General features: G+C 41.7%; 1 protein-coding gene across 1 annotated transcript in view; it reads right to left on the reverse strand.

The window, feature by feature from the left end:
• Positions 1–1,501: 1,501 nt before the first annotated feature.
• The window catches only part of wwc1 (WW and C2 domain containing 1), a 28,576-nt gene continuing 2,596 nt past the window's right edge, over positions 1,502–27,481 (reverse strand). The window contains exons 2-22 of the mRNA XM_077504625.1: positions 17,414–17,523; positions 17,097–17,300; positions 16,924–17,000; positions 16,280–16,359; positions 14,172–14,301; positions 13,439–13,585; positions 13,290–13,360; positions 12,985–13,230; positions 11,368–11,457; positions 10,142–10,812; positions 9,859–9,976; positions 9,474–9,644; positions 9,166–9,358; positions 8,909–9,043; positions 8,734–8,780; positions 7,247–7,433; positions 6,986–7,156; positions 6,803–6,895; positions 5,793–6,023; positions 5,570–5,688; positions 1,502–3,444 (exon numbers count right to left, since the gene is read on the reverse strand). Of these exons, the coding sequence (XP_077360751.1) occupies positions 3,378–3,444; positions 5,570–5,688; positions 5,793–6,023; positions 6,803–6,895; positions 6,986–7,156; positions 7,247–7,433; positions 8,734–8,780; positions 8,909–9,043; positions 9,166–9,358; positions 9,474–9,644; positions 9,859–9,976; positions 10,142–10,812; positions 11,368–11,457; positions 12,985–13,230; positions 13,290–13,360; positions 13,439–13,585; positions 14,172–14,301; positions 16,280–16,359; positions 16,924–17,000; positions 17,097–17,300; positions 17,414–17,523 (3,358 nt within the window). The 3' untranslated portion in view covers positions 1,502–3,377. The remainder of the gene's footprint in view (positions 3,445–5,569; positions 5,689–5,792; positions 6,024–6,802; positions 6,896–6,985; positions 7,157–7,246; positions 7,434–8,733; positions 8,781–8,908; positions 9,044–9,165; positions 9,359–9,473; positions 9,645–9,858; positions 9,977–10,141; positions 10,813–11,367; positions 11,458–12,984; positions 13,231–13,289; positions 13,361–13,438; positions 13,586–14,171; positions 14,302–16,279; positions 16,360–16,923; positions 17,001–17,096; positions 17,301–17,413; positions 17,524–27,481) is intronic.

Here is a 27,481-nt window from a genome sequence, read left to right on the forward strand (position 1 = left end):
ACTAAAATGTAACTTTGGAGAAACTGGAGCTGAAATAGACATTTCATTCAAGATAAGTTAAATTCAAGGTAATAGTTTATATTTATTTAAAACAGAAAAATAAACTGCAGTAATACAAATCATTCCACTGATAGAAAAGACAGCAACCAGACCACAAAAATAAAAGATAATGTTTTATTTGTTGTGAAACTACAAAACATAGTGTGTTTTTGTTGTGGTTGTTTTGTTTTTTTTGTGCTGGTGAAATATTTACAACTCTGGTCGACAGTACAGTGTCTGAGAATTAAATTCACAGCTTTTCGGGACTCCTGACGAGAAAAAGGAAGAAAAGAAAAGGGGGGGGGGGGGGGGGGTACAGGAAAAGCACACCCAAATCACAAAGTGTAATAAATACATGCTGGTTGTTTCCTCCTCATGCACACACACACGTCCTCACCCTCATCATCTGAACGCACACAGATTAATGGGTGGGGTGTTTAACTACATATACAAACAAACAAAAAAAAAAATATCACTTGTGACATCAACAGCATGTTTTCTCTCACTTGACATTCGCGTGCGGTAAAAACTACATTCCTTCATCCGTATGTAAAAAAAGAAACGACAACATTGAATCAATCATGATGAGATTCTCTTGATAAAGTGTTCACATTGAAGAAAAACAAAACACACATTTCAGCTTTTGGATTTTTCAAAACAGAATAACTCTCAGCATTCTCTCTCATCACTTGTGAATTTGACAAAATACGACACACCCTTGCTCAAAGGCCAGGTTTTCATGATATGGAAAAAAAAAGAAAAAAGAAAAGAGAAAAATCATTTCAAAAATATTTCCCATTATTAATGTGACCTATAAATGACTTTTTTTTTTTTTTAAGTAGAAGTGGGATAGAGTAGTTGCACAAGTGCGCACTCGCTCTTAAAACTGGGACATGGCTGTATTGACATTCAAAGTCACGTAAATAGGACATTCCTGACATCATGTAAAGTGCCTCTGATTAACCCCAAATAAATCAGCTGTTCTTCTAGGATTTTTTTTCTGAACATAATTTTGCCTGCTTTAGTTAAAGGGCCTGTCTGCCGGTTTCACTCAGGAAAATGCACTTTTTAAATACAGGATTTAAACAAACTACTTCTCAATTTACAGATATGGCCTTTTCATAACGTGTGGGGGTGATTTTGTCCTAAACCCCCACACCCCCAGCCTGTATTTTGCCATTTTGTGTTTGTTTTGTAAACAGTGGGACATTTCTGTGGAAAGACAGTGTTTACACCCTTCCAGCCAATTGCAGAGCGACGGGGAGGGGGTTTTGAACGTGTCAGCTGCGTGACATCACTCCCGCGGCAATTTGAAAGCACACACGTATTTATTTTTTTTCACTCACTCACTCACACATGTAAGCTTCTGTGAGTGAGTGAGTGAGTGAGTGAAAAAATAATAATCAGTGCGTGCTTTCAAATTGCCGCGGGAGTGACGTCACGCAGCTGACACATTCGCCCGGCCCCGGTTTAGGACAAAATCACCCACACGTTCTGAAAATATCTATAAATTGAGAAGTAGTTTGTTTGTTTAAATCCTATATTTAAAAAGTGTATTTTCCTGAGTGAAACCGGCAGACATGCCCTTTAAATAGTGTCTTAGTTATGTTAAAACTGGCTGTGTGCAAAATGATTCAAATTATATCAGTGCTTCTGATCAACCATAAATAAACCAAACAACTCTAAATGATTTCTAGCATTACACTGCTATTTAAAACTGTTCATCATTCCCTCCACCAGCCCTTAAACATGATGCTGCCACCACCACGCTTCACTGTAGGTAAGGTGCTAAGTTGTGTTTTGGAATGATTTAGAATGTTTTTTTTGTGTTCGTTTGTTTTTTACGTCACAAAAACCTGCTCTTTGAACATGGGTGTGTAGACTCTTAATAAGCACTGTAGGATCTTCGTTCTAAAAAACAACAACATGGAAACAAAGTTATTTGTCGGTACATTGTGGGCGGTTCTTGATAAGAGACAAAATGGATGTCAGCATTTTCATGAAGGTTGGGGAGCCCTAAGTGGGAGGTGTACAGTTTGGTGCTGATCCACATTAAGATTGTGCTGGTGCCAATTAAGCCAATTAAAAAAATAATAAAAACAACAAACACACAAGGACACATGGAATGATGTCGAGCCTGACTTCGAATCATTGCAGAGACAATGGAAGCCTAACGTATTTTTTCTTTTTTTTTTTTAAATCACAAAAAACTTTTCTTTTTTTTTCCGCTAAACATGGTTGAACTCCGGAGAGCAATCTATTCTGCTGATCACAAATCAAGATGGTTCTATTTATGCTTGAATATGATACAATTCCATTAAATCACCATCAATTCCCAGTTAAATACAATAAAAATTCCAATTTGGAATATTTCCAAAATTCCCAATCTTAACTTCCCACAGAAATTTAATATTAAACTTTGCACAATTTTACTGGAATTTTGTTGCTCCTTTGCAACCCAGCAATTAAGAAACACAAATTATTACTGGTTCTGTTGTTTCTTTAAGCATAAAAAAAGTCCAGTTTAAAATACTAAAACTGAATTCATCCAGTTACAAGTTCAATCAAACAGCCAATCAGGAGAGCAAGGTGCTCCCATTGGCTGGTGCTTGCTGGTTTTAACAACAGAATCGAGATGTTCACAGTCATAAAATAAAAAATAAAAATAAAAAATAAAAAAGATTTTTAAAATTTCAAAAATCCTTCCAGCGTGACAATTTCTTTTGTTTCTCTTTACAACTATTACAATCATTCCGTTAAAGTGCTGACTAACTAATTTCCTACCTGAGTGTGAGAGTATTTGTTTTTGACTCATTCAAATAAGAATAAAAAACAAAAAACAAAACAAACCACACACAATTACGACCATCAGTGCTGTCGATAGGATACAAACAACCTGATTTTTTTAAGCATTAAAATATTTTCTCTTGCTGATGTAGATGAACGCAGTCAATATTGAGAGAAATACTTTCAAACTTTCAAGAAAGGGTGTTGAGTTGCTACAAGATACAACATTTCAAAACATACTTCTTTCATATTGTACATGTATGATTTCAAACACCTTTTTGTTGCTTCAGTACCATTTGCTGATGTTAGATTCGATATTTGTGCTGGAACGATTTGAAAGGCGTGTTAGTAACAGAGAAACAAAACAACACAAAAATAAAGGACAACTTGAGCAGTGTCATCACTACATTTTACAAAAGCTAACAATGCTGAGTGGTCACGGTCATGTTTGTTTCGCGTCTACGATAGTGTAAAATTCTTCATAAAACCGTTTCGACTTGACTTGCGTGAGGAGGGCACGGAGGAGGGTGAAGACTCTTTTGAAATGTACGCTAGACGTCGTCGGCCGGCAGGTCCGGGATGGTGGACTTGGCTCGTGTGAAGAACGCCATTTTCTCTCTGGAAAGACAGACGGAGCGATGAGATGAGGCTGGCCAGGACATTTTGGACTTTGAAAGGGGAAAATTGTTTCACTAAATGTGCAGGAATGTCAACCGTATGTCTGTCATTCTGCAATTGTTTAGTTAAACTGAATCCAGATTAGATCCGGATTTGTGACAGAATGTAAACACCATTATAGAATATACCATTTAACATGCTCTTGTGTAAATCTCTTTCAAATCTCGTCAAATAAGTGCGCTCGTATAGGATTTTATAAAAAAAAAAAAAAAAACCTCCCCACCTTTTTTTATCTTTATGTAATTTTTAACTCATTTGCTGCCAAAAACATATAAATATGTTCTATTTTAAATGTATTAAGTGTCCCAAAGACAAGTTTTTTTTATGCTCCAAAATACAGAAGGCTTTGATGCAGCCTCACAACTGCAGAGAACGGGTGGAAAAAAAGGGAGCGATTACAAAAACGGCCAGCAGGTGGCAGCAGAGTATAAGAGATCAACCAGGGCCATGATGAAAAGAAGCTGTTTGCCCACAATTCTAAGCAGATTTGTGAATAATGATGAAACTTAGCTATATTCTAATGCCAATTGCTGCAAAACAGAAACATAGAAATATACAGTGGAACCTCTACTTACGAACGTCTCTTCATACAAAATTTTCGAGTTACGAAACGCCTCAACGGGAAAATATTGCCTCTTGTTACGAAAGAAATTTCTAGATACGAATGGTAAAAATACATTACTGAACGCAACATACTTTCGGCTATGGCTATTTCCTACCATAGGTACCTATGAGCGTAAATACTAGATCGGTGTTTGTGCATCGTTCTGGCATCCCATTGGCTAAGAGGAACCTTCTACCATAGGTATGTGCGTATACTAGATTGGTGTTTGTGCATGTTTCTGGCACCCCATTGGCTTAGAGGAACCTCTACCATAGGTATCTATGAGCGTATACTAGATCGGTGTCTATCCCGCGGCCCATGAGGTGTTCCGATAGTTTTTCGTAAATGTATGAACTAACGGCCAACGAATTTGTGCAAAAATTAAAAAAATTGGTGATTGATGAAGGCACAGTAAGTTTTTAATTGCGACGAGACGGGCCTTTTTTTTTTTTTTTTTTTTTTTTTTTTTTTTTTTGGAAAAAGATGCCTCGCCATACCGGAAGTTTCCATGAAGTTTCAAAATTTGTTTAATAGAAGCCCAGAAAAAGTGTTCACCAGTCGGGCGTTTGCTCACTAAGATGATGTTTGCCTTGGACATTTCCGAAGGAATTGTTTTAAAAAAATAAAAATAAAATAAAATAAAAAACATCCATCATCAGTTCTTTACAAAACACCAGGCAATAAAAAAAAAAAAACACTGAGAGAGGAGAACATGAACCAAAGAGGGCAAAAAACGATGAGGACAGCAGTTAAAAAGGTAAATGACCAACATTTTTATTCTTTACTTTATTCTTTCTTTTTTTACATTATGCACAACTCTCATTATTGTGCAATAATCTAATTGTAACATGTATTTGTTACATGTTTTGATGCATTTTTATGCTTTATAAAACATTTATGTCTGAAATTTGGGAGGCTTGGAACGGATTAGGGCATTTACATGGAAAATGCGTCTCTACTTACAAAATTTTCTACTTAAGAACTTTCTTCCAGAACCAATTAATTTCATAAGTAGAGGTACCACTGTATTTTTTTCCCCTGATTACCTAAGCTTTCTTTTGGCAGGTTCCATGGTTTTATTGCAATAGAACACAATATTCTGTGGGCCTTGCAAAATCAGTCCTAATCCAGTAAAATAGCCGGGAGCGAAGGGGATTGCTTCACTGACAATGGCTAGGACTGAATGTGTTAAGAACTTAAAAAATATATATAGAGATAATAAAAGGGTGAAAATGAAACAAAAATACTTTAGTCATTAGAGTGCATTATTTAAGTAATAAGTGTCACTCTAATATTAATGATACACCAGTATTATTATGAATAATAATAATAATAATAACAACAACAACTCATGAGGATTTTATTTTTTTAACATAGCCTAAAAACCATCACATATGTTTTTGCCTTTGGTCCTCAAGACAGGAAGTGGATGTGTATCAAACTAAATCTGTTCCTCTTTACCTGAAGGTCTGCACCTCGGGGACCTCCTTGCGGCTGCGGCCTCTGATCTTGTGGACGTCTTTCGCCGCCGCCCTCATCATCTTCTCCACCCGCTTCTCCTGCAGCTGCTCCTCATGAGTCTGCAGGAGACATGAGCTTTGTTTGAACATTTACTTTATAGGCTAGGCTTCAGGCTAACGTGCATAAATGTTACATGGTAGTGGAAAAAGTGGAATGTCGGTACCTGTTTCTCGGCGTGCTTGAGGAGGAGGCGGAAGCGCTCGTCTTCTCGTACCCAGGCGGGCAGCTCGCGCCGGCCCTGCTGCCGCGCCGTCTCCAGCTGTGCCTTCAGCTCGCGCAATACGTGCAGCTCCTGAGCCAGGCGCGACTGGCGGGTGCGGGACACCTGCAGGTCCAGCTCCAGGTCCAAAGAGGTGCGCAGTAGGCCGTCCAGACCTTTCACCTGCACGGGAGGCTGCAGGACAACGAGCCATTAGCTTGTTTGTGACCTTGTAACGTGGATGTTCTATCGACTTTTACACGGCAGGGGACATGGATGCACTACACTTTGTTTAAAAAGGAAAAAAAAACCCAAAAAAACCAGGAGAACCAGAGACAAGCAGGTAATGATAGTTCAAGAGTTATAAGTGCATTTAAATTCTATAAAATGTGAAAAAAAAATCTTGCCATGTACATTTTCAAATTGTATTAAGAAAAGCGGTATACAAATTTTTTACCACATTTATTTCTTTAGGTTATCAATAATATAACTGAGGAAAAGCGGTTAAGAAAATGGATGGATGGATGGATGGATGGATTTTCTATAACATTCTTCTCATATGCAAATAATTGGAGAAACTATAATACTGTACTACTGTCAAATCTCATCCACTTCTTGAATAATTCAAATCAAATCCAGATTTGATCCAGTTTTTCAGAATAATGTAAATGAAACATTGGAACCACAAGTTTACATCAAATCTAATTCATTAAAGTTGTAATTATTTTTGTGAAGGATCTGACTACATTTTGCTTCCATTTTGATTCAATTACGGTGCCCCTTCACTCGTTAATATAAACATAAATAAATAATGTTACTTTGTCAAAACAGTGTGCTAGTCAGATTTATGACAAATTAATTTAAAAAAAAAAAAAAAAAAGGGAAAATGAATTTAAGTTATATAATAAATGTGTTGTTTAGCGTGACAGATTTGAAAGTATATAAAATTTCAAATGTGATGTCCTGCTTTGTACCTTCTTCAAGCGCATGCTGCGTCTCTCGGAGGCGTTTCGCACAAACGGAGACTTCTTGGAGAGCGTGGAGCTGTCGCTGTCACTGCGGTTGATCTGCAAGCAGGAAGACCAACAACGAGCTGTAGCCGAGCTGTAACTCGTCCCTGTTGCCGCTGTTGACGTTGGCGCTACCAGTTAGCTTACCCTGCAGATGTACTGGCTCTGCGGTCCCGGGGAGAAGGTCTTGGAGCGGATGATGGCGTTGCCACGCATGAAGGCGTGCTGCTGGTGGAGGTCGGCGCGCCGTTCCTTGGGCCGGACCACCGAGTGGTGAGTGGATGACGGCAAGCTGTCCATACTCGTCTCCTTGTTCACCTTAACCAAGCACAAACGTGATAAGATAATGAAACTACATGCTGCTCTCATGGTTGGGGGTTAAATTGTTCTTTTTTTGTTTTGTTTTACCTTTTCTTTAATGGTGGCTAGAGGTTGTATTTTGGACTCACTCTCCACCTCATCTTCTTCCTGCTCCTCCTCCTCTGCCTCCCACTGGCTGCCATCAGCATAGAACAGCTCTCCTTCCTCCAAAGGCTCCGTTCCCACAGTGCAGAGCTCTTCCTCGTCATCAAACACTTCCAGCAGGTCGCCGTGCCTGAGGATGAAAGCCACACGTACAGATTAGAAAGGAGACAGGCCACAATTTAGTCTGTTCGATTGCTTTCCTTTGCGATGTATGCCCCGCCCCAAATAGTGCTGAGCCAATGGTGAGTCACACTTTTGTTACCATGTTACCAAGGACAGAGCCTGGGCCTTGCAACTACAGTGGCCCCTTCTTGCAGGAGCAGACGCCTGAGTGTGAGCGGATCGTGGGAAAAGCGAGCTCCCAAAAAGAAAATAAAAGCATTTTCACTCGTGGAGGCAGCACTTCATAAACTACACTGTGTGTATCTGGTGCATGGACACATCATCAAAAGCAAAAATTTTCCTTAATATGTCATTTCCTTGTTTCCTTGATATGATATAGATATGTCATTTTGTTGTTTTGACCAATTCTTGGTCTCTTAACCGATGAAATGCATCAGAATATGGACGAGAGGGCGACGTGTGCCTCGTCGCATGTCCTGGAATTTTGTTTGAGCATTTATGATTGACGCAGATTCGCGGGAGTTATGAAATAAATGACGCAATTGACGACAGCGCAGGACGAATTCGAATCAGTGTAACGACAGTGACTTCCATCCATCCATCCATTTTCTTGACTGCTTATTCCTCACAAGGGTCGCGGGGGGTGCCTATTCAACAGTGACATATTGTTAAGAAATAAGAATAATTACCACTCGATCCCCGAATGTGTGCGCCAGTGTTGAAAGTAAATATATTTGGAGTTATAGAACTGCAGATGCGACGTTTGTTTGTTGAATTTTAAAAAAAATATATTGAAGGTTTAGAATAATAAACTTAGGTATGTGGGAATGCCACGGGTCTAAGCTCTGAAATGTTTTTGGAATTATGTTTCTATCTGCTTCAGGAACTGAGATATCAATTATTTTTAATATTGTTGAATTTCCAGGTAAAGTTCCGGTTTTCGGGGGTGACTCAAAAATCCCACATAGGTTCTAGAGGCATGTTTTGTCAGGCCATAATGGGTTAATACATGTCACAAGATGTTTTGGAAATTTAAGCAGCTTTATTGACGTTCACAAACAGGTCCGGCGGCATTCCGACCGCACGTTCCAGAGCGTTTTGTCATGCCACAAACATTCCCGATCCAGTGTCTCCTGCTCCTTTCACATCCGCTCTCACGAGTAAACAGGAAGACGTGTTTACCGCAGAAATGCCCAACGTGGCATGGACGTTTCGCAAAATGACAGTAGCAGCGTGTGGGTGTGGAAGTCGGTGCATCACAAGGTCAACACAACAGGCTCTGACGAAACTCAAAAGAAGAAACTCACCACGCATCCTCGTCGCCCGGAACTCTGTCACTGCAGGAAGCTCCGGTCTGAAACAAGTAACATGGGTTTGAGCACTACCTTTACTCCCCAAATAAAAGCCTTTCACTTCATTAACTTCCCAAGAATGATGAATCAACTTGTGTGCAACCTACGCTAATCTTGCGTCAGCGCTTACCTCATCCAAGCCAGCGGCTGCGCTGCTGTCCTTGTCGCTGACAATGGGCAGGAAAACATGGCTCAGCAGGTTGTACCACTTGGTTCGTCTCTCCTCCGAACAGCTGACGTCGGCCAGGCTGATCTGGGCTCCCGCCTATGGAGGGAGGGGAAAAAAAAATTACATCTTTTCACACTGAATGTAAAACCAACAAGATATCCTGTGGTAACTGACTACCTCCCACCCGGGGGAGAACGCAAAAGTTCCCCAAGACTCACCAGGCATTGTTCGTGTCCCGACTTGTTGGCGTCGCATACATCAACCCTCAGCGTTTTCTGCCGCAGTGCACTGTGTGACAGCTGCACGCCGAAGACCTCGTTGAAGTCTACGATTTCCTGCGGTGGGTAGCCGCAGGTTCGGAACAGGCAGCGGGTCGTCTCCACGCAGGGGAGCACCGCCACGCGAACGTGCCTGCGTGTGACATCACGCTGTAGCTTCTTCAAAAAGGATTTTGCTATACAGTGTCCCCCCCGCTATATCACGCTTAAACGTTCGCAGTTCATTAAAACTACTGCTAAATTTTTACATTTTCTGGTCAGCCGGCACACAGAGGGCGCTACAGTTGGATAGCCGCATGACGGAGATGGTGAAGCGCTGGTCCCGTGGCTCGTAACGGAAGCCGAGCTGCACCTGAGCGCAGCCCGGAGGCGGCCGCTCCTCCTCGGAGGCCAGGAGGAGGTCAGCAGCGACACCTGGCCTGAAGGGAACACAAACAACATTCAGAAATACTCGTTTTAAAAATTAAACCGGACCCATTAACTACTATACTTGGGCTATCGGCTATCCAGTCATATATACAGGTCAGTGGTAATAATATAATGGTTTCAGCAAGAGAATCAACATGGTGTAACAAAATGCTGAATTTATGTATTCATCTCCCTGAAAGCTTTTGGGGTGGGCTGGACTGGTACCTGCGCTCAGAGGGTTCGTACACGCCGCTGTCACCGGCAACAGACTCGTCGGACACGGCCGAGATCACGCCCATCTTCTTTGGCCCCGCTGCAAGTGACGTCACTTGCAACTCTGGAGCTGAAAGCGTCAAAAAAGGGAGTTGACAGTTTGTACAGAGAAATTAAGCTCTTACAGGTGTTTTGCTTGGAAAGACATGTAATGACTTTGAAAGGAGTCCGTGCTGTATTTTTATATGTTTTGTCTATTAGTGTAGGTCTGGAATGTATCACACAAACGTTTTACCTTTCACCTCCTCAACCAGCATGCCACTGCGCTTCTGCTTCTCCTCCAGCCCACCGGGGGCGCCGTGCTTCTCCTGCCGCTGCTCCTGGGAGTCCAGCCTGAGGTCTAGCTCCGCTAGTCTGCTCTGAAGCTCCAGATCGAGGCTCACCCCGCCCGGCCCCGCTTGGCCGGCGAAGGCCTCCCCGGACAGGAAGGTAGTCTCCGTGACAAGCGGCGAGCAAGGCGGCGACAGCGAGGAAAGTGACGAACGTGGTGACAAAGAGCTCATGGAGTGAGGGGTCTCTGAGAGTCTGAGCGCTTGAATCCTGGATGGTCCCACCTCCCCTCCTGCAACTCCTCCCACACCTTTGTCAAAATCTCCAGCCAGCCCCGGTGTTTGGCCTTCGGGCCTTTCAGCGTCCCTGCCGTCGCCGCCCGTCACCACTTCGTGTTCGTGTATGGTGGTGATGGAGTTGGAGGGCCGGTAGCCTGCCTGGCCTCCCTCCTGCAGGAGGCTGTCCAGCTTGTTCTGGAAGTCCGGGTCGGCCAGCTCCGGCTGCTCCAGGTAAATGTCGGTGAAACTGAGGGAGGAGGTGGAGCCCATGCTGGAGGTGGTGGCCAGCGAGCCGCGGCTCGACGTCAGCGAGCCTCTGCTGCTGCCGGACGAACATGACAGCGTGCTGGCGGACAGGCTGCGTGAGGCACATAAAGAAAACAATGTAGCATATACGATCATTCAAAAGTTTAAAGAAAGTTCACCTGTTAAGCTTGTCATGAATACTAGATGACGCCAGCAAAAGAACTTCCTTGTATTTTTAAAATACCACCACTTCCTACAGATGGCGCCAAAGCAACAGTGCTGAACTGTTGAAATTTTAACTTAGAATTTCTGCACTTTTGTTCTTCTAATAGGACTTACATGCATATTAGTTTGAAGACTTAAATTGTCCATAGGTCTGATGTGCTTTTTTGTCTTCATACACCCTGTTACATTAATCAGCTCATCCGTGACCGTAATGAGGACAAGTGGCACAGAAAGAGATGAATATTTCAATTTGAGAAAGATGTTCACAATATATTCCTACTGGATTCCCTATCATAAAAACATGGGCAAAAATTGGGGCAAAATAGCACTTGAGAGAATGCTCTGCTTGCACCTCAAAACTTCTGCTAGCTCTAGGCCGGCTATAGGTTACAAAGTGTATTATTATTTTTTTTTCATCACAGACCCTCTCAGGTGAACGGACCTTTTGAGCTGAGTATGTAACGACGTAGCCAGTCGAACCAACTCCTCCAGCTCCCTGACCAACTTGTTTCTCCTGCAGTGAAGTCGCAACCTGTAAACAAAGAAAAGAAAAAAAATGCTGCAGTCTCATTCAATTGGATGATTTGAATTAATTTATAGACAGAATCCTGGAGAGGTCTTAAAAACAGCAACAGCAACAAAAGAATCTATTATTAGTGACGGCTGCGGCGTTCAAGTGATAGTGTTGTCATCTGATTGGGGTCTTTGTTAAAAAGGAAAGGTGGCTATTGACAGCTGGTCACATGAGCCAATGTTTTGAATGGAAACGAGCCAAATAGAGGAAGCCTTTGATCAGGTTACAGAGCAACTCTGCATGGTCCGAGGCTACTGAACCTTCACTTTCTACTAATTCACTCATAGTACTTGCTGTCGTGCCAATGTCTGTACTCAGAAGTGGATTTATACTGTATATATATATATATATATATATTTGAAAAAGACAAAAACAAATTATTATGGTTAAAACATTCAATTCAACTTTTTAAAAAAGTGATTGGAAACAATGAGCCCATAACAATTTGGGTCGTAAAAGCCCCCAGAATTAATGGGAATTAATCAGCAAATTATCAAATTGAGGTTGACTAATTTATTTATTTATGTATTTTCATTTTATTTTTTTTACGGGTTTCTAAGTATTACATTAGTATTCACATTTTAGGAATAAAACCTCAACCTCATTTTTTATATGAACATTTGGGCCTATAACGTTACTATACTTTCATTTGGATCGCAATAGTGGCACAATGAATGTTAGGAAATTTAGAAGAAGACATGCATTTCATGTTTATTATATGAAGTGAACATGGAATGCGGCTCTTGTATTGAATCTCGCTGGATTGTGCGCGTGTACTTGTGCGTGCGCATTTGTGAACGTGAGCGCGTTGAGTGCGACCCACAAGAGGCTCTTTGATGAACGTCTCGTGTTACGGCAACAGGAGACGGGGCACAAAGAGAGCTCGAGCTCAGGAAGGGTCTGACCTGAACAACAGGAGTCCTGTTGAGAGTGGAAGGGGGTGGGATCGAGGGGGTGGGTGGCGAGTCTGTAATTTGCGATAAGGATCGCGCAGGTTTGACGTCACTCTTGGTCAAAGGACAATTGAAGGTCATTTGTTTTTCATCACCTCGGAGTAACCATCATCGTGACCGCTTTTGTGCTCTCCTTCTACTGGATGATAGAATCACCTCGTAAAGAAGTTTATCATATATACGATAGAGACACTGTAAAGTTTTTGCTGTATTTGTAGCGGAGCTGGTAGAATCAAATTCACTGCATGTAGCGCCATTAAAGTGTACACAGAGCTCATAACTATAATTCAGCTCATTTCTCTGTGGAGTCGTAACTGTTGGGGCTCATAACCGGTTGCCTGGCAACTCTCTTCCTCGCAGGAGAAAGGACAGTTACACATAATATCTTTGCAATTACCAACAACTATATCATTTTTTTAGAGTTATGATGGACGCGATTGTTTTAGAAATGATGACTGTTTCTGAATGAATATACCTAGAGATCTGAAAACCACTATTATGAAATTGGGGACACAAATATGAAGAGATGAACCTTTCAGTCAGAGCCTTGCTCTGGTTGTCCCTGGCAGCCTGCAGGTCTCTCTCCAGACGCTTCTTCTCCGTCTCCAGCTTCTGGGCGTCGCTGGGCTCCAGGCGCTGGCGCGGCCGCACGTACTGCAGCTCCTTCAGAAGCTCCTCCTTCTCATTGATGAGGATGAGGCGGTCGCGCTCCGGGTCCAGCAGGCCCGGCCACGCCTCGCTGTCCAGCTTGGCAATCTGCACCTCGATGGTGGCGATCCTGGCGGGAGTCAGGGCGGTTAGTAATCGACGAGGCACACAAACAAACCGATGCCTTACCTTCGTTTGGCCTCCTCGTACTTTAGACTCAGACGAACTTTCTCCGCCAGTTTGTTGGAGTTGTTCACAAACTGTACACACGCAGAAAGCAGCTTCATAGAAATCTTTTTCTCATTGCTTCAGTCGCTCATTTTACGACAGGGACTCACCTCGGCGGGGATGTCAGTCTGGGATCCGGCGTCAGAGTAGAGTCGCGGGATGGATACCTCCGAGTTGGCCAGCGAGGGACTGCTGCCCCACAGATCCTGCTGCGAGCCAGAGTCCAGTTGGAAAGCATCCTTCAGAATTGCCAATTTCTGTATGGAGAGAACAAATGGCAAGAAGGAAAATCATTGTATTGTGCAAATATACTTTTACACTACTGTAAGAACAGTAAGCACACACAACAAGCAGATGTTTTTCGACTCTAAGTTTGGAGTTCTTTTATTTTAACTAATCAGTGATTATGTTAAAAATCGTTAAGCATATAACCTAATGAAAAACTGTCAAAAATAAGGGAGAACTTCTATTACACTTGCACTATTCCTACAATTATTTCTGATATTTCCCGTTACCATGATGTGTTTGAATCCTATGAAAGCACCTAACACACGTTGGATTAGACTGAGCTGTCAGCTGCAAATGATCACAAAAGGCGGACGGAAAAGGTGGAGAGTGGGGAAAAATGTCCACAACTAACAAGCACATTCATACATTCACGAGTGAACCATACAGGGAATGATTAATTTCTAAACGCAGTCTCTCCATTCCAAATCATTTACTCATTCCTACTCCCTAATCTCTATATTATATTTTGTGAACTACATAACCCAAAATGTAAAATCTTTTTAAAAACTACATAGTGATGACAGTAGGGAAAAAGCCCGAGTCATCCATTCGCACCTGCATGAGTTCTTGTTTCTCTTTCTCGCCGCTGCTGATGGCGTCTCGGATGGAGCGCACCTCGCTGAGGATAGCTTGCGCCTCCTGCAACTTGAAGCCATATGGACTGTTGGACACCTTCTGGTCGATCCTGCGGGGGAAGGAAGGAGCATTTTGTTCATGGCGGGTAATTTGTCTATCATTATATAAAGCTGTTTTAGCGTTTATTTCATATCCTGTATTTGCTCACTGTATTGTCTGGCTAGTGAGGACAAAGATTGTACTATACAAGTACATGAACTTCAAGATGGATATCAAGAATATTGGGGGAAAAATTACAGTAATGGGCTTTCCATTACGCATTTACTTGATATCAAAGATATTGAAACCATCTGAGTATTTATCACCCAATTTAAGGGGGTAAAAGTAGGCCAAAAGTGCGACTAGAAGTGAAAAAAACATTACCAGTAAATTAGACACTCGTTACTCTAGCGCCCTGAATTGTCTTACTAGTGAGCACAAAAAGCAAACGAGTCTGTGGCCTTTTCAACTCGATATCAATAAGTGCTCAAACGGCTCACCATATTTCCCTCTGCATGTTTATCATCTATAAGGAGATGGCGCGTTGAGCGGAGCTGCGGCAAACAGCCACCGGGGGCGGCGGAGCGTGTATGGTAATGAAGTCGTGCATGTGTCAGGACAACAGGTCCTTCCACATTCTTCAGGGAGGGAAGAGGCGGAGGTAGTGAGAGAGAAAGAGAGAGAGCGACGTGCACAGAGAATGAGGAAGCGAAAGGAGGGGAGAGAAGACTATAATCCTCTCTTAAGTGCTTCTCAAACATGGCAGAGCGGGAACAGTGTCGTGCGGCCGAGTCACAAATAAAATTCTTTTTGGGTAACATTTAAACATATTAAGTCGCACTACGTTGTTTGTGAACATATAGTATTAGAGAATAATTGCGATGTAACATGGAATCCAATTAGGGAACAGGCACTAACCAATAAAATACCATAAAAGTGTGTTTTAAGAAGTTAAACTGCATCTAAAGCAAGTGGGAAGGGTTAAACTATATATCACTTTTATATGGTCTATCATAGATTTTTACCTATTGCAGTTGAGTCTGGAATGTATCACCGTGATAAACGTAAGTTTACTGTACAATTAATTAATTAAATGATAAAACGTTTATGTTATATGAATTGTTTGTGGTAATTGTCTAAATGAAAAAAAAAAAAAAAACATTTTAATTAATTAACCAATTGTAGGGACAAAATGGGAACGTTAAGTGAACAAAGAGACTTACTGTGAATACTCAGTAGGCCGGATTAAAGAATTAAGCAAACAATGTAAAATTGCATTGGACTGGCCTCATATTGATTGTTGAACATTTCAGAAGAGTTTGTATGAGGCTTTACTTCAACAAACAAAGGTTCCCACGCATACTCGCCAGGCCCCGAAAAATTTCAAAACGCGTCAAGTATTTAGCAAAATCTTATCAGGAAGCGGGCGGCCGCATTCCTGCCCTAAGCCTATTTTGTATTTGCGCAAGCGGCGATAGGTCGCCGAGCGCCGTCTGATGACTGTAACAGGAGAGAGGAGGTGGTGGTGGTGGTGGGGGGGAGTCACGCCGGAATGTTGTTCAACCGCTCGGCTCCTCATTAATCCTCCTGTGACACTCTCACTTGCATGAGCTAGAGAGCGAGCGAGACAAACATTCTTGTCCCCTTTTGGCTCGGACCGACAGCTGATTTGCTGGGGAACGAAGAAGTGGATTTCAAAAACACGCACAAAATAAAAGAATTAAACAATAGGGGTAGTTTGGGATTAAAACAAAAGGAAGACTGATGGCCGCTGCACCTTGCGTTTGTTGTCCACTTACTCTCCTCAGCTGGTGATTTGATTGAGGTGTCAGCCGTGTTTAATGGCGGTGTGGAATGCGCGATAAATGCTGAGGCAATAACTACGGTGATAAGGAGACGTTTACTGCTTACGAGAATGATGATGTTTGCACAAATGTTGAATTCCAATGTGTTACACAGGCAAGGGAATTTGCACTTTATCAATACTTAAAAATGTGGCATGAAGAGAAATCCGCTTGCATTGAAGCCACCCAAGCGAGATGACTTACTCTTTAAGGGTCTCAAAGCCTTGTTCTTTGTACTGCAGCTCCTGCTTCATGCAGGCCAGGTCTCGCTTCAGCTTGTTGACCTGAGACAGACACATGAAATGGAGGATAGAATGGAATGATTTCAAAATGTATTTATTGTCATTTGGATGTGTTGCTGAGCTGTGTGTTGCTTAAGGAGCAGCTGTTTCAATGTTTAGAATTACCACATCGTCTGAACAAAATTCCATTAGCTTGTCTTTAGTGTTTTGCATATTAGTATTAAAATCGCAGTCAATTGATAAGCAAAATTAAAAGGTTTAGTGAACATTATATTTTTGGTCTCATTTACAGTAAACCTAAAATTGCATGTCTTATATATAGGTCAATAATGAACTGACAATCGCTGTGTGTGTTCATTAAACATTATTTGGATTTATTTTGTAACTTTCATGTCACTACTGTGAATGGATTATTTTTGGGGCGTAGAACCCAACCCAAACCATGAGGCAACCTTGTCCAAATTCATAATTACAGGAAATTGCGCGAGGTGATGAATCAAGCTTGTGGTTATTAGTAATACTAGCATTTGGTACATGTGAGATGCCAGACCACACGCATGTATGGCATGACGGTAATGTGAACGTTTTTGTGACATTTTCTCTTACTCGACTTTTGGCTGTGGCTATTTCTGCTTTGAGGATGTCTGGGTCGTACTTGCTGGAGGTGGATGTCCTAGAATTCACTGGAATGGAGAATGTCAGAAAAAACATTTCAAGAGCAGCTTCATAATTTGACAAAAAGACTAATTTTTCGTTTTAATATTCAACGTGACACTCACAGCTGGTCTGCGATGTGGACTTGTCCCGCCAGGTGTTGTTGAGCTGGAGGTACTCCTGCTGCGCGAGACGCAGCCTCTGCTCCTTCACCTGGTAGATCTCCTTCTGGGCGCTGAGGGCGTCTCGGGCCACGGCCAGGTACTCCCGCAGCATGGCCTCCTGCTCCCGCTGCCATTGGGCTCGCGGGTCCTCCAGCTGAGTGCTCTCTGGGAGGAACCGAATGAGATCAGATCATAGATCAACACATTTTAAGTGTATATTGTAACTGTACTGAACAAATACACTGTGATAGACAAACAAAAGATTTGTAAAAACTCACTAGTATTGTGGTCGACATAGTATGCCCCGACCACAGGGTCAAATACCTCCTCCCAACCGACTGGCAGCTCATCTCCGATGCAGTCGGCGAACGTCAGAGGCTTCGTCTGCCTGTGGCCAAAAAACACAACAGTATTTTAGTGTTTTTGTACCTTATATAGAAGGGGTGTGAATTGCCTAGTACCTGACGATTCGATCCGTATCGCGATTCATAGGTCACGATTCGATTTGATACCGATTAATCCCGATATGAATTTACAAGTCGATTGTTACGATTTTTTTTACTCAGTTTAGAAAATACCATTCAGTAAACTTGTACATGTACACTGTAAGATTTGTATGAAAGTTTATTATTTATTGATCTCAAACTTCAGTGTTATAACTGTGATCCACTGTATTTTAACAGGTTGTAACCTTTTTCATGTTAGAACAGCATTGAAATAAAATAGTAAGGCTTAATGTTCCATTAATATAACATTCTTCCATGCTGAAGGTGTGAAAGTTAAGACATTTTGTTGAATATTTTTTCATCAAAAATGGATGTTAAAAAATCGATTCGGCTGCCTATTGAATCGATTCGAGAATTGCGTGCTGTAGTATCGCGATATATTGCCGAATCGATTTTTTTTAACACCCCTATTAAATAGACTTGAGCTAAAGTGCCAATTACCTCAAACGTCAAAAAAAAAAAAAAAGAAAAAAAAAAAAAAGTGTTTTGTGAGCTTGCAGTGAACTTTGACAGGCCACACATGCTTATCAGTTCATTGTGAAGTCCAAGTACCGGTAGATGTTGATTTGTGAAGGAATTAAATCATTTCTGAGATGTGGATGGATTTACAAAACAGGCCCAAGGATTATGGTTTAACGTCTATCGAGAATCCTACGTATCCAGTAAATTGAAAAAGTTTGCCACATTTTGAAGAGTCCTAACTCTGATTTTAAGATACCTCATAGCATGTGTTTTCTTCTCTTTATGCTACCATGACGCATATCCCAATGATGTCAAAATCAGAATTGTGTTTTGAATATTGAATTTAGCGTGTATTTATTATCCTCGACTCTTTACACAAGTGAATCTTCTCGCAACAAGCTCTTACATTGCAACGTCTGAAAGCGTGTCCATGAGGCGCTGGTGGGGGGGAGAACGAGGAGGCAGGGGAGAGGGAGGTGGTTGACCAGTCTGGAGTTTCACAGTCCTCTATTCACCTCCAAGAGGGGGAAGATTTAAAAAAAAAAAAAAAAAAAAGCAGAGGGTGGGCGACGGGGGGGCCCTCCTGCCGACCACAATAGGAGGAAACCGACCCGCGGCATTCCTGAAGCAGCACTAACGCATCGCCTGGAGGTTTCTAGGGCAACCGTCGGCCTTCCAGCCAGTCATCGCAGTCGTGAGGGGCGGGGGCACTCAATGATGCTACCATTTTTTTTGCCCTCTCTTTCTCAAAACTGTGTTTTTATGAGCCGCAGACTGAATTGCTTCCAGGGCCGAGGCATAAAAACGCTCCTCATTTACGCAACTGAAAAATTGATTTCTTGTGTAATACTTGAGTGCAAATGGCTCATTGGGACCAAACTAAACATTTTGTTGCAGCAATTCAAGTCTTATAAAGTTCGATGGCACTATTCCCCTACATTTGAGTATGGTACATAAGATACTGTTTATAACTTATGGCTGAGTCCTCAAGTTTGGGTATAAAAAGGTGACAGATTTGACACTGGTGTTAAAATTGCTGAAATGTTAACAGCTCACTGAAATGTAAAAGAACTTCATGATTGTGTGCGGTCTCTTTTTTTTGTTTGTTGCACGATTTGCAGGGCAACTACAAGCCGTCACTTGGTAGATTTTATGCTTTGTGTTGCGAGCAAAAATTTCAGGTACAAGCAAGCTTCAGATACGCCACAGAAAGTCACCAATAAACCCTTAGCGTTATTTTGAAACAATTGAAGACGTTTGAAGGAGGACTGGCTGACTCCAAAGTAAGAGCATATCAGAAATCCAGCAGAGATGTGATGAAGGAATAAGAATAACTGTTTCAAAGTACTACTATGTTGTAAAACAATACAGATAAATTGTTAAAACATACATGATCAAGCTCATTTCTCAAACATGGACAATAAAGATGATTGACTCTGCTTCTTATCTGATATCAAATTCCATGCGAGGGTGTTTCTATTTACTCTACCATGACATGACACGTGTGAATTGTGCCAGCAGAGAGCAAAATATTTGCATTTTCTCACTTGAAGCATGCAATATAAATCCAACCTATGAGACAAAGTGGCACGAAAACAAACACTGAGCCTCGCTGTGGATAGAAAGTGAACTGGGTCCTTTTCACTGATGAATAATAGAAAAAGGGGCCTGGGTAAGACTGCCTCCGCTTGGCTCTAAATTTAGCTTCCGGACAGAGCGACACAGAGGCTGCTGCCAACGGCTGGTTGGCTGGCCGCATCACCCATTATTTGATCCCCCCTCTCTTATACTCTCGCCCACAAATCCTGTCCTCTAATGGTGGGAGCTGAGGGCCGCTGACCCAAACTTGTGGCGCTGCGTTTTCCTGCGAGTGAAGGGCCAGCTGGTTATGGCGGCCTGGCCACCATTTCACTGTCAGTCGCTCAATAGCTAGCCACTTGAAGTCCTTCTCGCGTGTGCCGCGGCTTCACAGCACCAACGGACCAAATCAGTTTCAATCATATGGTTTATAGTTTGTCAACATGTAGACAAATTGTACAAGGCATAATATTTTATACCCACCGACAGCAAAATACAAAACTGACTTGGATTGAAATGACAACAGAACCTTGCTGTGTTTATGGATCTGACACCAGAATCATGGGATAACTGTCATTGTCAAACAAATTGTAAGTCAAATAGCATCCGTCCCCAAAACAACCATTTAATGTTAGGAAAATTCACATTCACAAATTATGCTAGTATTAGGGGTGTCGGGCGATTAATTTTTTTTAATGGTAATTAATCACGACTTCAATAGTTAACTCACAAGTCATAAAATATTACATCATTCTGTTCTAAATGTCCAATATTTTTTTTCTAAGTTTTTATGCTATTGTTAACATAAAAGTGGGGGGTAATATAAAACTAATAGAAATATGACTGCATCTTTTAGTCATTGATACAGTAATTTCATAATTCATAAAATTGAGTTAAAATTAAAAAGATGTAATGTACTGTAAAAAATGAGTGTAATATTGATTTGTGTTGGTCATTTTTCTGCCACGAGAAGGCATAATTGCATTTGTAAGACATTGGTGACAGCTCAGTGCATTTCCCTTTTCATATTAAGAGCTATCTAATCTTGATTCTTTATTTAACATGAAGTAACTTGTGAAATTCTGCACATTTTTAAAATTGCAAAATACAAATTGACCCCAGTCTCCTTAAATATATGCATTATTAAAATTTTTAGTGTTAAATTTTGACGTTTGTGTGTTTGCTGCATTGCGACTGGAATCCCCCAATAGCACTACAGGCTTTCCAAGTAAAGGGCGGTGATTAATTGCGCGTAAAAAAATAAAATAAAAAAAAACAAAAAATAAAAATCCGGGAGGGACTCAGAGCCGAGTCGCTGCTCCTCCGCGTTGAGAGGAGCCAGCTGAGGTGGCTCGGGCATCTGGTTCGGATGCCTCCTGGACGCCTCCCTGGGGAGGTGTTCCGGGCACGTCCCACCGGCGGGAGGCCCCGGGGAAGACCCAGGACACGCTGGAGAGACTATGTCTCTTGGCTGGCCTGGGAACGCCTTGGGATCCCGCCAGAGGAGCTGGTTGAAGTGGCTGGGGAGAGGGAGGTCTGGGTTTCCCCCCTAAAGCTGCTGCCCCCGCGACCCGACCTCGGATAAGCGGAAGAAGATGGATGGATGGATAAAATAAAAATCAGTGGCCTTAAAGGAACTCTAAATTCCCTCAAAATTAACTAATTTTGACACCCCTAGCTAGTATGGCTAGCCTTCAGGATATATCTATGAAGATGTGGACATTTCATTCCTAAATTAATTAGCCAGTCCCTCAATGACCATATGAGCAATGTCTAAATTTCCAGTGTCTATTTTTTTTTTTTATCAACTTATGTTGAAATTTAAATGCTCTGTCGACCTTCCAAGCGGTTTGCCTAATCTTGTCCTATGTTTTCGACTGACACATCACACACCTTAACTATTGCAAGGCAAGCAAGAACACATGACAAAGCTCTCCTATATATTTTAATGAGCTTGTGCCCATGATCAGTTTTTATGAGGCCCTTTTTCCAGTCACATGATAGCTTGGCTTATGCTAAATGCAAGAGGAATGCACCAAACATATCCCAAAATGACTTTGCAAAAATACTGACTGGTGAGTTCCAAGGCAAACAATTATGCGGCCGGGCCTTGGCGTGCTAAAGCAAACTGACAATGCGCACGGCGGAGTGGAAAGGCGCCGAGGCCCGGCCGCATAGCTGAATGCTGAGTCAGGCGGCGGCAGCGGGGGAGAAACGTTCATTCGGCGTCACGTTCGAATCCCTCGTGTCGAGGTCCAACATCCACGCGCAAACTAGTTTCTGTTACGGCTGAGCGTCAGAGTCCAAATAAAAACGGGAAGATCAGCAGGAGATCTGTGCGGCGCGAGTGAGCGGCGACCGTGCCTTATCTGGCTGATAACATTCCTGTGGCCTGACGACACGCGTTTGGTGCGTCACTGCAGGCTGGATATTGCACGCTGAAGACGAGTTTATTAAAGGCCAAGCATTCACTTGAGTACTTTTCTTCAAACAAGCTGAACTCTCTTTATTCAGTGCTACCAAAAAAAAAGTAACCAAAAATAAGCTTGACATAAAACATGTCAAAAAGGGTGACACAATAACAGCAATAGAAGCCACTGTAACACAGGTTATGATTTCACTGAGCAGTTTTTTTCCCCCCATAATTCATAAGAAAATAGAATTTTAAAGGCCGATTTTTTTTATATCTTACTGATTTCTTGAAATTTACTGTGGATACGAATTTAAAAATATTTGCTTACGTTTATGAAAAATCTGACTTATTGCACTTTAAGACAATTCAGAATCATTTTAATTTAGATTTACAATTATTGAATTAAAATTATGGCAATGTTTTCATCTCACCCTTGCTGATGTCAATGTTTGTGTAACACTTAAGTGATTATAACACTTGTTACTTTTATTCATAATCTAAATCCTTGAACCTGCTACCGTAAAATGTAATATGGAAATTAACGTTTGTGGAGTTTTTATCATGTTCTTGTTATTTAAGAAGAATTGATGTTCCATAATTAATTAATATCGGACTGAATTTGAAGTGGGAAAAATCAAATCGAAATTAACTCTTGTGAATCAAAATTGAATCGATTTGGAAAATTAGAACCGACACCCAGCCCTAGTAAAAGTTCTTGACACTGCATGATGCTTATCAATCCCAGAATTGCCAGTAAACAACGATAAGGCGACAGCATTGTTCTGCAAATGCCTTCCATTTCCCACTTCATTAGGGGTCTGGAAAGGCGTCAGTAGGTTTATTTAATTCTCTTTTATCCTACAATTGTTAGCTTCTCTTCATTCTTTTAAGTGTAATTTGCAACGTAGGAGCATATTTCTGGCGCTCAAACTAGAGCCTATATAATCGCCGACTATTTTCTAGCAACAGCGGATGATTACTGGTGCAACATGTCCGTCCAGTTAGATAGTGGAAACAATGCTAGCAATCTGAAATATGTTGCTTACCGCTTCCAAGCATTCATGTCGCACATACCTCTGCTAGCATACGCGACTTGGCTAGTTTCGAGCCACCTCATTGACACTGTTGTAAGATACCTGTACAGTAAACGCTAATGTAATGTGATATTGTGAACTGTGGTTTGTGTCTGGTGCGTGTTCCAAATTGTAGATGACTATTTAGATATAGATATTTTAATGGCCGAGCTGTTGCCGCTGTTTACATTGGATGCTCAATCCTGATTGTCCTGCTGTGACCTAACAGTCATCACAGTGAGGGCCGAAACAAATACAGGACAGGAGCGACCACACCCAACTTTCATTATTGACGTATTCAAAGTGACATTACAGAAAGCTGTCACAAGCATAAAGAAAATACGTTCTAATTCTGGTGGTTACGTATTTGACAAGGATGAGTCTGCGGTGCCTGTCGCAGTCTGTGGGGCCTCACACTGAACTGAACTTTGAACCCCGTGCACCTTGGCAGGCAGTGAAAGGAATTTGGGATGAATCGTACGCTTGGCCGGCGAGTGCTGATCGGCCCTTCACGGCGTGTGTTTCAGGAATGTGAGTGTATGTGTGTTTGGAGGACGCTTTTCTGTCACTGGTACTTTCACTAAACACAGTGACTAACATCGTACAATCTTCCTGAAGAGAGTGAAAAACAGGTGGCTAAATTATAACGATATCACTAATGTTTAACTTCTGTAAAAGGTGCATTGAGGACTTTAATATGTTAATGTTAAAGATTTGTCTACATCATGCATGCCCAAACAATGCCCAGATGAGTACAAAGCGCCGTGACTTTTTAACTGTGACTGTGCCTATCAGCTTATTTCTTGGGGATGGGGAGGGGTGGAGTGGTAGAGGGTGACGTCATACTCATCCCCACATTTAGTGTTGACGTATAACACAATTGGGATGGAAATGAAAAAAGAAAAAAACAAGAGACTGGCTTCGAGCACAGCCCACACTGCAGCTAAAACTCCCAAGAAAACTGGGAGTGGGGGGCAACAAAACTAAGGCTGTGTTCAGACCAGCCGTTGAGTCCGCTTGTTTGGTCTGGCCAAAAGCGGACTTTCTTTTTTTTCGTTTGGTGCGGTTCGTATTCATACTGCCTGTGTCCAAATTCACAAGGTTGGGTCCTCCGAAGGCTGAATTTGTCGGCTGCATGGCGTCACTCCCTGCGCGACTCGACAACACGCACAGACTTAAACATGAATGGAGTGCCGACAAGCAACATTGACAATCCATTCATATGTAAGTCTGTGCGTGTTGTCGAGTTGCGCCGGGAATGACGTCATGCAGCCGACAAATTCGGCCTTCGGAGGACCCAGCCTTGTGAATTTGGACACAAGCACTGTGTTTTTTGCAAGTGGACTATATTGCGTAATCATGTTGACCCGCGTGACAATCTGTGTTCCCATTGGACAAAAAAATGACGAGGGCTGAACGCACAACGAAACCCGGAAATAGGGGAAAACATGACATTCCGACGTGCTGCATTACTGCTAGGCATATTTGTGACGTTATTAGATGTAAGATATTTGCAAGTGTCAAGAGCATTTCATTCAACGGAGATTCCGCGACGCTGTTTCTAATTTTGGAACGGCGTCAGAGGAGCCCCCACCACAACATGATGACAGCAGTGTGACTAAACAGAATGCGCATGATTCTGAATGAATTTAGCACAATAGTCACTACCAGGATGCTTAGCTACGGTGGCTTGTTAAGCCCCAAAAGGTGCATATTTCCTGCACTTGGAGCAGATCATCCGTGGTTTGTATTCAAACTGTGTAGCAAACCGCACCAAGTACGTTTGGAAGCGGACCGAGACCACCTCAAAAAGTGGGCCTCGGTCCGCTTGTTTGGTCCGCACGAGGATTCGTTTGTGTGCATTCAGACGTGCACAAAAGGTCCGAATCAGCGTGGGAAAAGAACTCTGGTCCGTTTAAAGCGGTCCGAACAGTGCAGGTCTGAATACACCCTAAGTTTGAGTGCACGTACTACACGCACAGTGCACGAGCTTGACACAGAGACTGCAGTTATGCTTTAGACCAGAGGTGGACGTCACGAGTAAGAAAAGTGTCAAACTCCACAAAGCACCTTCAAGCTAAATAAATACTTACTTTCTGGGGTAGGAAAGTAAATGTGGCCTTAAAATTGCATTTATAATAAATAAATTTTAATTTTTTTTTCTAAATTTGGTTCATTTAAATGTATTTATAAATGTGTAATATATTTTTTCAGTTCATTTATCTCGAACAATTTCTCAGTGTTAATTTTTATTGTAATTCAATTTTCATAATTGTATATACACCGGTGTGTTCCAATTAATTAGCAATACATAGTTAAAAATGTAATTGACATCTTCTTATTAGGAGAATTAAAATATATATGTCAATTTTGCAAATTTTACCCCCCCATCTACCTCATCTATGAACGACCTGGTCCATTTGGTCGGTTTTAAAAATCTAAGTTTGCCAAGCCCTGACCTTGCACGACTCATTTAAGCGTGAGCCGTGTGGACGTTTCATCAAAGAAGTTTTTAAGACGCCATCAATGTCAACCATGTGAGCTGAGGATGAAAAGGGAGTAAGAAAAAAATTAAAAAGCGCCTTGAGGGACGCTGCCATGACGACAACATCTGGACTCGCGTCATTCAGTCACCGCAGCTGAGGGAAATAAAATAAATAAATAAAAAGCAAAGCCTCTTGGATTCCAGACACGAGGTATGAAAGGGATTTTGGTGTCAAAGTCTGAGTTGTCTTAAGTAAGCGATAAAGGTGAAGCCCATGGGGGTTTGGGCTTCCTCACCATTCGTTGTTTTTGTACGTATAAAGCCGTGCATGCTAAGCCTATTACCAGCATGATTTCTATGAGAAGATAACAAGAAGCAGGATGTACTTCGCCACGGGATTACACTGGATGCATGTGCGTTGCGTCTTCGTTCCGCTGTGTCTTGACTGTGCGCTCGGACGATTACCTGACGATTCGATCCGTATCACAATTCATAGGTCACGATTCGATGCGATACCGATTAATCCCGATATGAATTTACAAGTCGATTCTTGCGATTTTTTTTTTACTCAAATTTGGAAAATATCAAGAAATGTATATTTATTGATCTTATTGAACTTCAGTTTTATAACTGTGAGTCACTGTATTTAACAAACAGGTTGTAACCTTTTTCATGTTAGAACAGCATTGAAATAAAATATTATGGCTTAATGCTCCATTAATATAATATTCTTCCATGCTTAAGGTGTGAAAGTTAGACGTTTTGTTGAATATTTTTCCATCAAAAATGGACATTAAAAAAATCGATTCGGCTGCCTATTAAATCGATTTGAGAATTGCGTGCTGTCGTATCGCGATATATTGCCGAATCGATTTTTTTTAACACCCCTAGCTGACATGATTGCAAAATAGGAGCTGGCGAGTGTTTTATTCTGAAAAGTAACTGGAAATTTATTTTGAAACTGCGTCGTTCTTCCTGTCCCGCTCGATGTGTTCTGTGCTAGCTTGCCATTTGACGGAGGCCAACGGATGCGTCGTCCGTCAAAAATAGAAAATAGGTCTAACCGTGCGGCGGGCTCCTGCACGACGCAGCTGAGACGCAGTCAACACGCAACGCACACGCATCCGGTGTAATCCCAGGGTGACAGGGAAGAGAAAATAACTGTAAATTCTCATATAAATGCATATGTCACTTCAAATTTGACATCAAAACGCCAACACGGGTTTATGTCGGAACACGGGCGGTCAAGTCAGGATTACAGGAAAGATTTTTTCATCAAAATTTCTAGGTCAGGTGAAAAGTGGTATCTGTCCTTTTACATTTGTTTTCTCTCTAAGTGAAAACAAAAACAAAAACAAGACTAAATGTTATCTGCGATTTTTTTTTGCTTAGTTTTTTCTTCTTCTTCATATTACCCAGCCCTAAAATCTGTGCGATTTATCAAAGCAAACAAGTCAAAATGGCGTATATCCAAACATAAAAGTATTGATTTGTTGCGCTTTGTGTAAGAAATGTCGTTTGACGAATGAAGTGAGTCGGGTGCTTCTTCTCTTGCTCAAGATATCTGAACTTGACCTTTCTGGCTTGTTCTTAAAATCATTGCTCATATCATAATCATATACTTCATGTGCTACCATTACTGCGTCTTGCGTATTTGGTTTTTACACCGCCAGTGGGCGGAAAATATTTTAATGGCCGAGCTGTTGGTGCTGTTTACATTTGATTCTTTATCCGGATTGTCCTGTTGTGACCTAACAGTCATCCAAGTGAGGGACGAAACAAATAGGAGACAGTACAGTAGCAACCACACCTATCTGTCATTTAAGTGC

Source organism: Festucalex cinctus, chromosome 18 (genome assembly GCF_051991245.1).
Source record: "Festucalex cinctus isolate MCC-2025b chromosome 18, RoL_Fcin_1.0, whole genome shotgun sequence".
Taxonomy (NCBI): domain Eukaryota; kingdom Metazoa; phylum Chordata; class Actinopteri; order Syngnathiformes; family Syngnathidae; genus Festucalex; species Festucalex cinctus.